This window comes from Parasteatoda tepidariorum, chromosome 1 (genome assembly GCF_982258835.1).
Source record: "Parasteatoda tepidariorum strain Cologne lab strain chromosome 1, Ptep-v5.0, whole genome shotgun sequence".
NCBI classification, from domain to species: Eukaryota; Metazoa; Arthropoda; class Arachnida; order Araneae; family Theridiidae; genus Parasteatoda; species Parasteatoda tepidariorum.
In genome coordinates, this window is record NC_141755.1 from 129670626 (window position 1) to 129685208 (window position 14583).

Below are 14583 nucleotides of genomic sequence, written 5' to 3' on the forward strand. Positions count from 1 at the left end.
GTAAATCTTTACAGGTATTTGTGTTTTCTAATTATCCCTCATCTCGTCTGCACTAGATATGTTAATATTCATCCCTTTTTTTAGGTTTTTGTTTTTACTGGGTGTGTTGTAGCATAATGCTTTGTACAAACCGTACGTTTAATCGGCCATATTACTTGCAAAACCTATTACGATCTAAATTAGTATATATATTTATATATATGTAACATAAAAAGCTTCAATTAATCTTTTTATGTTTTCCTAATTATTATTCTAATCGAAATACTTTCTCACACTTTTAAAAGCCACATCCTGTTCTTAAATCTATTTTTGGCTCAAGTATGCATTTAATTAAGAGCAGGACATTTTTCCCTTTGCTCTGTGTGGGAAACGCTCGATCTATTTTATAAACCAATAGCAACTACTAAGATTTCCCTCTTTCTCTAAATTAAGACATTTTACGGATTTTACTTTGCAAGATTTTCCCTAACATATAACAAAAGAGCGCAACTTTTCATGTGCATTTTCACTCACTCTCATGACTGCTCTTGTCTAATAATTAATAAATAAATTTTGTACCCTCCTTCCCGACCTATGACCTGTTTTAATCCTTCCACTCGGCAACGACGTTATAAGCCGGCAGGATACGAACCTGCGCGGGGAAACCCCAATGGATTTGAACTGTTGCTGGAGAGTTTGAAGAATCATTCTTTCACTTGCTTCTGTGTGTGATGGGAAGAGCTGCAGATCTAAGCAACTTTGATAGAGGGCATATTGTAATGGCTCGAAGGCTCGGAACAAGTATTTCCGAAACTGCACGACTCGTGGGTTGTTCGCGATCTACAGCTGTTAGTACTTATGCAAAGTGGATGAATGACGGTGAAACCAGCAGTAGAAGACATGGTGTTGGACGTCCACACGCTACCAAAGATAAAGGTCATCGGAGATTGTCTCGCTTGGTGAAGCAAAACCGGAGCCAGACAGTGGCTCAGCTGGCAGCCCAATACAATGCAGAGTCAAGTAGAATAGTATCTGAGCACACTGTTGGATATGGGGCTACGCAGCAAACGTCCCACTCGTGTGCCTTTGCTGACCAAGCGTCATCGCCAAATGCGCCTGCGCTGAGCCCGGGAACATCGTGATTGGTTCATGGATCAGTGGGAGAGAGTTTCCCGTTCAGATGAATCACGGTTTGTCATTCATCACGCCGAGGATACGCCGTCTTGCAGGCAAACAGTTGCTCCCTCAATGTACAATAGGTCATACATAGGCCGGTGGTGGCGGTATTATGCTTTGGGGGACGTTCTCTTGGGCGTCTCTGGATCCCGTGGTTGTGGTAGAGCAGACCATGAATGCACCAGGGTATCTGAACATCATTGCGGACCAGTTGCACCCTTACATGGCCTCTGTTTTTCCAGCTGGAAATGGAATTTTCCAACAGGACAACGTCCCGTGTCACAAGGCTCAAATTGTGTTGGAGTGGTTCCAGGAACATGATGCTGAATTCCAGTTAATGTCCTGGCCGCCTAATTCACCGGATCTCAATCCGATAGAGCACATTTTGGACAGGGCCGTAACTACGCCGGGGCCCCGACGGTCAAGGGCGCCCCATATGAATAGACCACATCATGTTTTTTCAAAATACAGTACTCTAATTATATATATGTAGGAAAGAAATTGTGTTAAGATAAAGTTGCTGAAAATTTTTCTCTTTTGTAATTACGTACCTATTATAACATAAAGGAAAGGGTAAAAAACGGTATAACAGCTTTTCGCGAATTATTTCCCTTTCTCATTAGAACAAACACGCTTTGCAGAGAAGTGGAAAGGCCACAGCTGCATGTAGTTGATTGTTAACACTTTCTGTACATTGCACTTCTAGTTTACATTGTTTCCTCTACTATCTAGCGTCAGACCCAGTGGCGTGCCAACCAGGGGGAGGCAGAGGGCCCCTCTAAAATTTAAGTGATGGGGTAAACGATGCGTTTCGCTCCTCCTGAAATTTAGACACTCACAAAAATAAAGTAAAATCGGTAATTTAAAAAAAAAATTCAATTTTGAAGCTATTTTTGAAATAAGAAAACTTTATATTCTACTAACATTTATGTGCTTTGCCTCTTTTGATATTTAGTTATTCGCCAAGACGAAGTCCATTAAAATAGGTAATTTTAGAGAAGAAGAAAAAAAAAGCTATTCTTTCTCAGTTATACATCAAGTAGGAAACTTTAAATTTGTAGTCGGTGTATGGTTGCATGAGTGCAAATGGAAGGGTTATGCATCCTTAAAGAAAAGATTAGTACAGATATATAGAGTTTCGAGCACAATATTTTATTTTATATTATAATCGTCGTTGAGCAGCCGACCCAATTCTTGTGTTTGTGACTACCACTGTTCAGTTCCGTAGTCTTGTAATTTCGAACCCAATCCAGAAGACAAGGAAACTCTTGGATTAATTATATATATGCCTTCAAGGAGGACTTTTAGATGGAACCTACCCGCATTTGCGTTACTAGGAGAGGAAAACCATGAAAACCTTCCGCAGTTAGCCTGACAATAAGAAGACTCTAACGCATGATCCGTCTACCATTGGGGATGTTTTACGTTTTCTGTCTAGGCGCGGTCAGATCACGTCTGAAGGTCACTAATGTGGGGAAATGATAATCCACCTTTTAAACCTAATACAGAAAATAAGGGAACTCCTGAATGAAATAGTGGGGAAAATTTACCTTCCTGGAGGCTCAATATACTATTTTACTTCAGAACCGACGTTGAACAGCCGACCCAATTTTTGGGCTTACGACCACTAATGTGTACGATGGAACTAATCCACATTTGCGTTACATGGAGAGGAAAATCACGAGAACCTCCCACGGTAACGGCAAGGGGACTCTCTTTCTTTCTTTTCTTCCAGACGTACATAGGTTAGTAAAACCCTTACCCGTATAATCCGCGTCTGGCAACTACTTCCAGCCAACCTCAATCAATTATTTAAAGTTTCAAAAGAAAGGAGGTTAACATTTTGTTTACAAATATACAGAAATATTAATTATAGTTTAAACAATATATATATGACATATAGAAAGTGACAATAAATGAATTTTGGAAAGTAAATTAATGTAAAGAAGAAAAAAAAGGTAATAAAAAAATTATATATATATATATATATATATATATATATATATATATACATATATACATATATATATATATATATATATATATACATATATATATACATATACATATATATATATATACATATACATATATATATATATACATATATATATATATACATATATATATATATACATATACATATAAATATATACATATAAATATATATACATATAAATATATATACATATACATATAAATATATACATATAAATATATATACATATAAATATATATACATATATATATATACATATATATACATACATATATATACAGATATATATATATATACACATATATATATATATACATATATATATATACATATATATATACGTATATATACATATACGTATATATACATATACGTATATATACATATATATATATATATATATATATATATATATATATATATATATATATATATATATATAGTTCTCCATTAAAATTTTGATTGATAGGTATTAAATAATAAAATAAAGTAATTAAAATGTTATAATAATAAAAAAAAGTTAAATAGAAAAGATATGTACAGTATTTACAACATATAGTTAGGCATTCCGAAATATATAATAATTTTTTTTTTTTATATTTGAAATTTTAGAATATTATTATTATTAGAAAGAAATTTCATTACTAATAATAATTTGGTTTTAAGTGTATTGTTAGTTATGAATTGCTTTTGATAAGTTGGTAGATTAGTGATATTCGATGCACGAGTATGCCATGAAGCTGTATAGATGCATTCCGTAAGATAGTGTTCTGGAGTGCCCAGAAGGCCACACGTACAGTGATCATTATCTGAGATGTTTAGATATTTAAAATAACATGGAAAAGGACCATGCACAGTTAGAAACCAGATTTCTTGTTTTGATGGTATCGTCTTAAAATAATCTACTTTATTAATAATTTTATGTAATCTTCTTCCCTTATCTGAATTGCTCCAATAATTTTGCCAAATTTGTGACACAGAGTTCTGAAGTTGATTCTTAAGATGTGAGATCGGGAAGGGATATGAGTAATTTTGTTGTTTAGTTGTCGACAATTTAGCTAGGGCATCTGCATTTTCATTACCTGTTCTGTCATCATGTGCTTTAATCCATGAGATAAATATATTTGTATTAAGGAGTAATTTTTGTATTTTAGCCGAGAGGGAATTTTTCGTGCCTGGGTTGATTATAGAGTATAATACTGCTTTAGAATCCACCAGATTGTACATTTTTTAGATGCCTTAAATGAAGTCTGTGATTTGATGAATCTAATGCATTCTAAAATAGCAAGTTGTTCAGCTTGAAAGACTGAGTTGTTATTATTAATTGTGTAATGATTAGAATGATTTATGTTGAAGAATGCAAAACCAGTTCCAGTATTTGTTTTCGAACCGTCTGTGAAAAAATTGTATGGATCTAAGTGATTATAGTTTTTATTTTCTTCTAAACTGATTAAATTAGTGATAGACTGAGAGGGGTGAAAAATAGTTATTGTTTGTTTTTCCTCGTAAGTACTGTATTGATAATTTATATTGTTATAGAAAATGTCTTTTTTAAGTTGAGTTATGATTATTGGACACGACAACGACGCAATCTGTTCTGAGAGAGGTGGGAATCCAGCTAAGACTGGTAGGGCAGCTGTAGGAGTTTAATGATTGGCTCTTGTGATATTCAGAAGAAATTTCCTTTGGATTGAGTCTAAAGTTCTAGGCGAGATATTTTGTGCCCATGCACATGAACCAGGGGCTAAGGAAGGGATTATAACAGTTTTATATATGAGTTTACGAGCTTTCTGGTTTATGCCCCAGGATTTTGTATCAATTTTAAAAAGTGAAGTGAGTAGTTGGTTTGATTTCTCTTTCAGTACTTTAACATGTGGACCCCAGTTAAGACTCCTATCTAATATCACTCCCAAATATTATTTTGTGAGATTTTTTGGTTGTTTATTTTGAAGATTGGACCCCTGCTTGAGTTGGAGAAATGGATGAACACAGATTTGTCTATTGATAAATTGAGATTATTACTTGTTAGCCAATTTTGAATAATATTGAGTGTGTTGTTAGTATTAATTTCTAAATCTCTTCTTGAATTTCCAAACGTTAATAGAATGATGTCGTCGGCAAATGCTTGTATAATTTGATTGTTCATATCTACATTGAGCAAGCTATTGATTAAAAAATTCCAAGCTGTCGGACCTATGCAAGAACCCTGTGGGCAACCTTTGATTATATGTTTTGTTTTGAATCCTTGATTTGTTGATAGAATAGCAATTCTATTTCTGTTGATATCTTCTTTCATGTGACATAAATTTTTAGGGAGATTTGAAGTTGAAATTTCTTTATAAATTAAATTATATTGTATATTATCAAAAGCGCTTTTAATATCAAGAGAAATGGCTGCGACATATTTAAAGTTGTTTTTGAGATGTTTTAGATTATTTAGAAAATTTTGAAGTGCATGATTTATAGATATGCCGAAACGAAAACCGAATTGTTTGTGTGATAAAATTTTATATTTTTCTATATAATAGTTTATTTTCTTGGTAATAAGTTTTTCTAGAAATTTGCCTAGACAAAGGAGTAGTGTAATTGGTCTGTATGATGATAATAGTTTCGGATTTTTATTAGTTTTCAAAAATAGCAAGACTTGCCCTTTTTTAAAATGATCTGGAAAGCATTTGAGTTAGGGGATCTAACCCATGATCCGTCTACCACTGAGGATATTTTACGTCAGAACTGTGGTCGGTGCAAGCCGGATGCGGAATTCGTATCGACCGGCCATCGTCGGGATCGAACCCCGGTTCATTGGAAGGCGAACGCTCTATCCCCTGAGCCATCGCAGCAATATACTATTTGGACAGTGCCATGGAAAAACGGCAGTAATTGTTTTCTTTCCTTTTTGCTTAAAAATTAAAATATTTAATTTTAGCTTTAACCGAGACCGATGGAATGTACATATAAAAAAGAATGAATTAAAAAACTTTTAATCAGTGTGTACGCAGCTAAAAACCCAATGCTTTACAAATTCTTCAAAATAATTTGCTTTTAATTCAATATTTTTCAGTTCATATTAAATATATTTAAAACTCTTAGTTCATTAAAAAATAATAATATTTTATAACACTTGTAATATGTCGTTTAGCTGCTGCATAATTTTTGGGGAAAAATTTTCATCAATAATTTCTCCTTTTCATCTGAATATTTTGTTTTCAAATTTTTAATTATGATTTCCTTTGTTTGGCACAAGTCTGTCAATAAATTACACTTTCTAGTTTCTAAAATTACTTTATTTAAATAATATCTGTTATCTTTGCTTTTCTTAATTGTAGTTGTTTTACTTTTCTTTTTGAATAATTTAGTTTTCAACGTTTACAACGGCAGGGAAAAAAATTATCACACGAAAATAATTAACACGAAATTGCGAAAGGCACACTTTGAATAACTTTTGATTCGATAATCCGAGTTTCAACTACTCGAACACAATCTTAACGATTCCAGGGCATAACTCTAAGTGAAAAATTGATTTGCACTGTTTTTATTTTTAGTTGCGAAATCAAAAAACTTGCACTATCAAACCCAGACGCAAAAAGGCAAAATTTGAACAAAATCGATCGAAGAATTTTACATATATAGTACTTATAAACCTTTCTTTTTTGAAAACTATGCGACTCATTACGCTCAAATTTGGAACTTTGTCATTTTTACTTACAAAGTATAAAAAGGTATAAAAAGTAATATGCATTTTAATTGAAAAACCTTTTGACCATAATTTAATAAAAAGCAAAATGACGACAAATAAATAACGAAAAATGAAAAAATAACGTAAGATATTGTTAAATAGTGATATTTTTCAGAATATACATCACGTTATGAAAATTCCAATTTCAACTTCCGCTAATTTCAGCACGCCTACTACATTTTAAATCACTGTGCTGATTTAGTTAAGTAAATTAATATATAATGCTTAGTAATTGAATATTTTAGATGAATATTATCATTTTTGTTGATTCTATGTGAAAATGTTTTAAACCAAGTACAATAGGAACCTATTAAATATATAGGATAAAATATAAAAGTCAATTTGAATTTTAAGGACACTTACTTGGTATTCAGATTTGAATTAGTTTGTTTTGCACGGGATTCGACGTCATCTTAAAGGGTTACCAAAAACTAAAAAAATTACGAAAATTTCAGAAAAATTAGCGCCTGAGCAAGTTTTGCTCCTATTTAATATTAAAAAAAATAATACATAGATTTTGTTGTAAATTTACACGCAACAGCGGTGATAGAATTCTGTTTATTTCCCCCTGGTTTCAATTAAACTTAAACTTTTAACAAAAAAATTTTTTTTTTATTACAATATAGAACATTGCAATGCATGTTATTGTTAGAATTTAACTGAACTGTATGTAAAAATGCTATGTCTCGTTTATTTTACCATCAGCGTTGATAACAGACCATAAATTCGTGGCAACCAATGTTTAACACTTTCTAATTTTGATCACAACGAAGAAAAGAAAAGTTACTGTCACAACCTGCTTCCATGGAAGACTTGCAATGGCAGTAATCAGCATAACAATGAAGAGAACCAAAGAAACCCTCTATGGTTCGCCTGATCTCATAATCCATGTACCACATTTGCAATGATAAAGAATTTTGTAGTCGAACATTAGATATAATTCTACTCCTAAGTTAGGAAGAAACTATAAATCTAGAATAATTTACTGCTGAAAATAAATTTTAAATGCAATAAAGATTGAAATTTGTGAATAAAGTTTTATTTCTCCTAAAAAAATATTCTGCTAACGCAAAAAGTAAAGAAATAAAAATAAGGAATATTTTTAGATTTCATCAATTTTATCTTTTTCTAAAAAAAAAAAAAAAAAATAAGGCACTAAAATGAAACTTTTAAAAGAATCACCGGATAAGCTAAAAATCTGGAGTTAAAGACTTTTTAAATCTAACATGAAATAAAATAAATTGTCATTTAAAACGATATTCTAAAAATTAAAAAGTAGAATTAATTTTTTTTGTAATACCAACGTTGAATAGGAAACTAAAAAGAAGATTTTAATGATAAATTCTTTATTTCGATTTTAGTGTAAAATTAGGAACCTTTCTGATGTTGCAATTTCTTATTAATGAGAAACTATTTCAGTAAAACCACCTTGTAACAAAGAGAAGAAAACTTTCTCAGTTAAACCAACGATTTAGGAAATGACTGGTTGAAAATTGAATTTATGAAACTTAAGAGTAAAAAAAAAACATTTTATATTCAATTTATGCTTACTTATTACATTCAGTTTAATTATAAGCGTGAATAAATTCAAAATATATTCTCAAATGAGCTTCCTTTTAAGTTAGGAAGCACGGATTTTAACAACTTTATAGGTCCTTTCGTAAAAATAGTAAGAATATTAAAACTTGATGAGAGTGTGTTTCTTATTTATGGAATTCAATGAATTATTTAATGTATTAAGTGTTTCAAAAAGTTTTTTCGAGTTTGCAACTAACACATCGTAAAAAATTGCTGTAATTTTTTCAGAAAATTTCCATGAATTTTTTTTACAGTAACGGTGTTGTAACAATGAATGAACCTGGTTGGCAGGACGCGGGATCAACGTTCATGAGAACGGGAGTTCGAATTTAGCCATCCGAAGACTCCCTGTGTAGTAAATGGTGACGTGTGCACGTTAAATCTAGCGAGTCCCAAAGTCCTCCATGTTCCCATAAAAAATTATACCTCTGGGGGTACTGAATTGGAGATGGATCGTTCTCTGGCTCAGGTGAAAATTACGATCTGTGGAAGAATGAATGGGTCCACCCTGTAAGCAAGTGGGACGTATGGGTGTGGCAGAAGTCGAATTCTTGGCCATAGATGGCGCCACTGAAAAACAAGAACAATCGCACCCTTTGCCAACGACAACAGCAACGACGATAAATGAAAATCGATTGTTATCGACCATCAGTGCCGACTGAAATCATTCAGTTGGTTGAAGAACATTCGATGCGCATTCTTTTTCTTTCATACTAAAATTTTATGTTATTTTCTTAAAACGTTTCAGGACGAAATACGCAAAAAGTAAAATTAACAATAAGGGGATCAAACTTTCGACCTCTCCCCTCACCAAACTTTGGGACCCTATTTTCCAGATTGCGGCAATCCCCTTTATTTTGGGAGTCAAGAATCATAATCGGTAGAAAAATTGTTGAGAAAATACGTTTTTGTATCTGATTTCGTACTTAAAGTATCATCTGCACTAACTAATTAGCAGATTCACGATCACCCCACCCCTTGAACTATGAAGTGCAAGAACTCAAAAATGCTGCCATTAGATCAAAAATTATACTAGGTGTTTTGCTTATTTATTTTTTTGCGCACTGTTCATTACTTTAGTTCTACGATAATCTATCACACGAAGTTCAAAAATAACAGTGAAAACGTGTAAAACCGAAAAACGCAACGCGCAAGTGCACAGCAACTTGTTTCTTCTGCATGAAAAAAGCTTCCTAGTCTTTTCCGCTAGAGCGTTTTGTTTAAAATACTTCTATAGAAAAAGAAAAAAGTTCGATCTGGGAGTGGTCGTCAACTTTATCTCAATGCAACCATTATAAAAATATTTATCTATTAGAATTGATAGATAAATATTTTATGTATTGTTGTTGTAGTCAACCATATAGGCAGAGGGGGTAAGATCGTTCTTGTTTTCCAGTGGAGCCATCTATGACCAAGAATTTGACTTCTGCCACACCCGTTTATAGGGCGGATCATAATTTTGATCTGAACCGGAGAACAATCAATCTCCAATTGAGTACCCCCAGAGGAATTGATTTTTTAAGAGAACATGGAGTACTTCGTGATCCAACAGATTTAACGTGCAACAGTCACCATTTTACTACACGGGGAATCTTCGGCCGGCTGGATTCGACCACCCGTTTTCATAAAAATGAGTCAAGCCCCAACATACCAAGCTAACCCAGCCTTATATAATATCTACTATTGCTATGAAAAGCTCCCCAATCGGTTATCGGAGGTAATTTTAATGTTGACAGTTAGGTCCGACGGGAGTGCCTTCTAACGCTTTAAATTTGGAGTGGATTGGTTCATAACAGCTAAAATTGGTGGAAATTATCGGAATTCTCTTAACACTGTTTTGAGTCATGATGGCTCACTGGCTAAGGTAGTCATTGAGAAGAGCTAAGGTTCGATTCCCAGCGGCGGTTTGAAGCCCACTCAGCTTCAGATTGATAGGTATCAGTTGGTGTGTAAAGTAAAGTTGGCCTGTGCACAGTGTTAACCACATGACATGGCCACAATCATGCCGTTGGTCACGAAATTGTGCAGTCTTATCCCTCACAGGAACTCTTTACTTGGCCACTGATTTATTTTTATACGACACTGCGATCACCAATCTTAGGAATTTTAATTGAACGATGCATTTAAAATATAACATAAAACATTGCGCAAAATTAAAAAAAAAGCACTGAAAAACTATTAATATTTGAACTATCGGTAGTTTTAAGCAATGCAGATGCAGAAATAATTACATTTTCCACACAAGTTAATGAAAAAAAAATCCAATTCGAATGTGCTTAAAATTTCAAAAGTAATTGATAAATACTAGTGAAATATTTTTCTGACATTATTTAAAAAGGCTTTGAACAAAGAAAAAATCATCTTCCAATAAAAAACAATGCGTGAAAATTGTAATTGAATTTTTTTTTTATCTTACAAACAAAAATTTGTAAATTAATATTAAATTTGGTAAATAACTAAAACTACTTTTTAATTCTTCGAAAATATATTCTGATTCGATGCAATAAAAAAGGGATGCAAAGAATAAAATTAACAATTAGCGGCTCAAGGTCTCAAATTAACAAAATTGTTGGACCGCATTGTTAAAATTGTGATTATTCCTTATAATTTGAGTCAAAAATTCGTCGTAAAGAAGACATATGAAACAAGCCATCACCTAAATACAATTCATTTAATATATTTCAACAAATAGACCTATAAATCTTAATTAATAATTAAAAATTTTCAATAATTATTTGAATTGATTATAAGCACTCTTACCTAGCAATAAAAGGCAACTTCAGAAACAGGCAATAATTGCATCCTAGTCATCCTCACTCCTGGACGTTTAAAAACAAGCCAACAAATTTCTGCTAGTGTGTATGGCAATTTTTAATTACACCATCACAAAAGCATAAATTACCGAGCTTGTATGCAATTTAACTTTGTAAATTATTTGAGTTTACATCCATAAACAGCAGTTATGTCTATAATAAAATAAGTTCAAAAAAACATTTCACTAACAAAAAACTTAATATTTAAATCAAGTTTTTTTTAAAAAAAAAAAAAAAAAAAGGAAGTACAAAAAGTTGACTTTAAGAATATTCCTTTATCAGTACTTGTCCCCACCAACAACGATCACCAAGAGCTCAAAGGGTATAACTACATCTTTCAATCTAATTGCTTTATAATATATATCAACAAAATTATAATTGCATAACTGAAAATCTTTTTACTTATCAGATACCTTAATTATTTATTTTTATAACATATACATAGAATAAGATAATTCATGAAATATATATAGATTTTTTTATTAGGTGAATCCAATTAACTAAATAGGAAAAAAAGTTCAATGCCTACATAAATATTTGCTAGACAAACATACTTTTAAGATCTGTTAATTCAAAGAGATAAAACTTTCAAAGTTCTCGCACAAAATTTTTAAACTAATTTTATAAAACAAGATGTCAAAATAATTCATATATTCAAGTTCAACTGAATTATGTACTACAATAGATATAAAATTTTTAACACTAACTCTACAGTAAAAATTATTTAAAAAAAATTAATAGAGAAATTTTAACACAAAGTCAGTATTTTTGGGTAGATTTCCATATCGTAATCTGTAGCAGAATGATAGCTAAATCTTGGCAACTTCTGGGCAGTGGCCCACAAGAAGCAAAAACAAAAACATCACAGAAAGGGAGCAACTCAAAAGTTATAACTCGTAGCCACCCCTGGGCAAACACCTACATGTTTATTAGCAATAATTTGTAAGTTTAAAAGTTATTTGGCACCTTAGCGATAGTAGTTGGCATGACAGTTCACGATACGGAAATATTCCCATATTTTTAATAAAAATATAAGTTTAAAAAATCAGTAACTGTATTTTGGAAATTGTTACACAAGTTTTATGATTAAATATATCTTTATACAAAACCAACTTTTTCACAAAAAAAAATAGGAAAGAAAAAGCAATGAAAAAAGCTATTTTTGGTTCAAATTTTTAAAAACCAAAAAACTCAAATAGATAATCAGTAAACATATCAATAAAAAATAAGCATTTATAGTATAAGTTATAAATATAAAATAATAAAGATAACAAACTGTGTATCGATACAATTTGAACTAAATTTCTTAAGATTATTCTCTTTGTTACCAAATAAATTACTTTCATATGAAACACGCACTTTTAAGAAAAATTTATATTCGATAATAGCTTTAGTTCAAAACATAAAGCAAACAACTTTGACGAAGATATTAAAAGTAATCAAATAAACTTTACATAGAGTTGCACACATATAACAATAGAATTCTTTATTTCAGTTCAGGAAAAATAAAATTATACATTGTTTGCAGAAATAAAAGAGGTTGTTATATTAGGGATTTATTAACCTTTTTAACAGAAATTTTGTAGACATTATTACTGAGCTTGCAAACCATTAAATTAGAAGAATTAAATCAATAATATTAAAGAATTAATTTTGTTTCGTTGTTTACCACCAACAGATCACAAACACACGGGATTAGAGCGTCTTAAGTTGTCACATAAGTGTTTCAGTTGAATTGAGATTTCTAATCATGCATTGCAATAGTTACGATCTTTATGACAGTCAATGTTGCAGTTAAATTCCACCCTTAGCTTCTTTACAGGGCTCTTAATACATATACTGCAATAAACAGTTTACACAGTTTTACAATTTTAGAATGATAATGAAGTTTTATAGTGCCTAGTCATAAAAGAAACTTTTATATACAGGGTATCTGCTACATTTCAGATTTTCAAATCCATTACTTTCCATGAATAATCCAAGAAATTTTCATGACTTTACCGAAGTTACTATTTTCTCAGATAAAAACACAACAATAAATTAAAAAAAGCATTATAATAACATTAAATGAGATGAAAGGTATAACTGAAACAGTTATACTCTACATTTTCATATTTATTAATTTTAAACTTAAAAAAAAAAAGGAGTAAAGAAAGAGTTAAAGTTATAAAATAGCTGTAAAAAATACAAAAGCAAATAACTAAATACAAGCAGATACATGTAGTTATTTAAAGCTGTTTTATTTCTTCTTAAAAGCATAAAATAAAAAGAATAAATAAATAAAAAAATTCTGAAATCACTGGAGTTTAAAAGATAATTCCTTCTAGAAATGATGTTCCTTCTTTCATTTCTTGAAAGAACACCGGAATTTAATAAAGAACAGGAAAAAAAACATTTTATATTTTAATGAAATCTGACAGTGAGTGGGGATTTTGTTACTAATTCAGATATTCGGAACAATGGAACTCTGTGAAATTGGGGGGGGGGGGATTCTGTTTTGAAAAATAGATTTTTTGGTGGCGTAAATGTATGAACTTTTCATGAATTTTTTTAAAAAAATAAGTAAAATCATGACAAATTTTGTTCAATACTGAAAACTATGACTTTTCAGGTGCGTAGATAAAAAATTGACAGAGAGAAAGTCTAAAATGACAGAACACAAGATATCAGGGCAGTACTATGAAAACTTTTAACTGAGTACAAATGCTTTAGGATCCCAGCTCAAGTTATCCGTAACCAAAATTGTTCACAGTCAACCATTTGAAATAAATAATTAAAAAAAAACGAGTATTTGCATGTACAACGATGGCTGTTATGAATTAAAATGAGATATTATACCTTTGTTTCGATTCACGATGAAAGTTATTTTAATTATTTAATATTATTTTATACATAATTATAGCTCATTCTTAATGATACAATTCAAGGATTCAGCATTCAAATAAAATATCTTAAAATACATTTAAAATAGTTTGCAAATTCAAATATGAGATATTATTATCTGCATATTGTTTTATTCTGAATGTGATTTTTTTTAAAAAGTCAAGAATTCAAAACTATAAGTTTCACCTGTAAAAACTTTTAAATTATTATTGAAATAAAAAAAAATAATTAATATACATCAGGCATTCCTATTAAATATGCTGTTGAATTCTGAATATTTCATAGTTTGGTTATTGCTTTATATAGAAACTCCCCTGATTTTGATGTACTTAAATAAATAAAAAATAAGCTTTCAGGGTGGCCACTCAAAACAGATTTCAAATTTCCCTGATTTTTCCAAGTTTTCCAGGTAAAAATCT

General features: G+C 31.0%; 1 protein-coding gene and 1 long non-coding RNA gene across 2 annotated transcripts in view; one reads left to right on the top strand and one right to left on the bottom strand.

The window, feature by feature from the left end:
* The first annotated feature begins 710 nt into the window (after positions 1-710).
* Positions 711-1121, top strand: LOC147816949 (uncharacterized). The gene has a single exon (XM_087157477.1). It carries the CDS (start codon positions 711-713, stop codon positions 1119-1121), a length of 411 nt encoding a protein of 136 aa, XP_087013603.1.
* Positions 1122-12752: 11631 nt separating this feature from the next.
* Positions 12753-14583, bottom strand: part of LOC147816950 (uncharacterized) — a 29355-nt gene continuing 27524 nt past the window's right edge. Inside the window, exon 7 of the long non-coding RNA XR_015429610.1 lies at positions 12753-13120. This is a non-coding gene — a long non-coding RNA (uncharacterized LOC147816950). The remainder of the gene's footprint in view (positions 13121-14583) is intronic.

Bases quoted from the DNA above. Each gene is read 5' to 3' on its own strand.
- LOC147816949 (XM_087157477.1), top strand. From the start codon at position 711: ATGGGAAGAGCTGCAGATCTAAGCAACTTTGATAGAGGGCATATTGTA.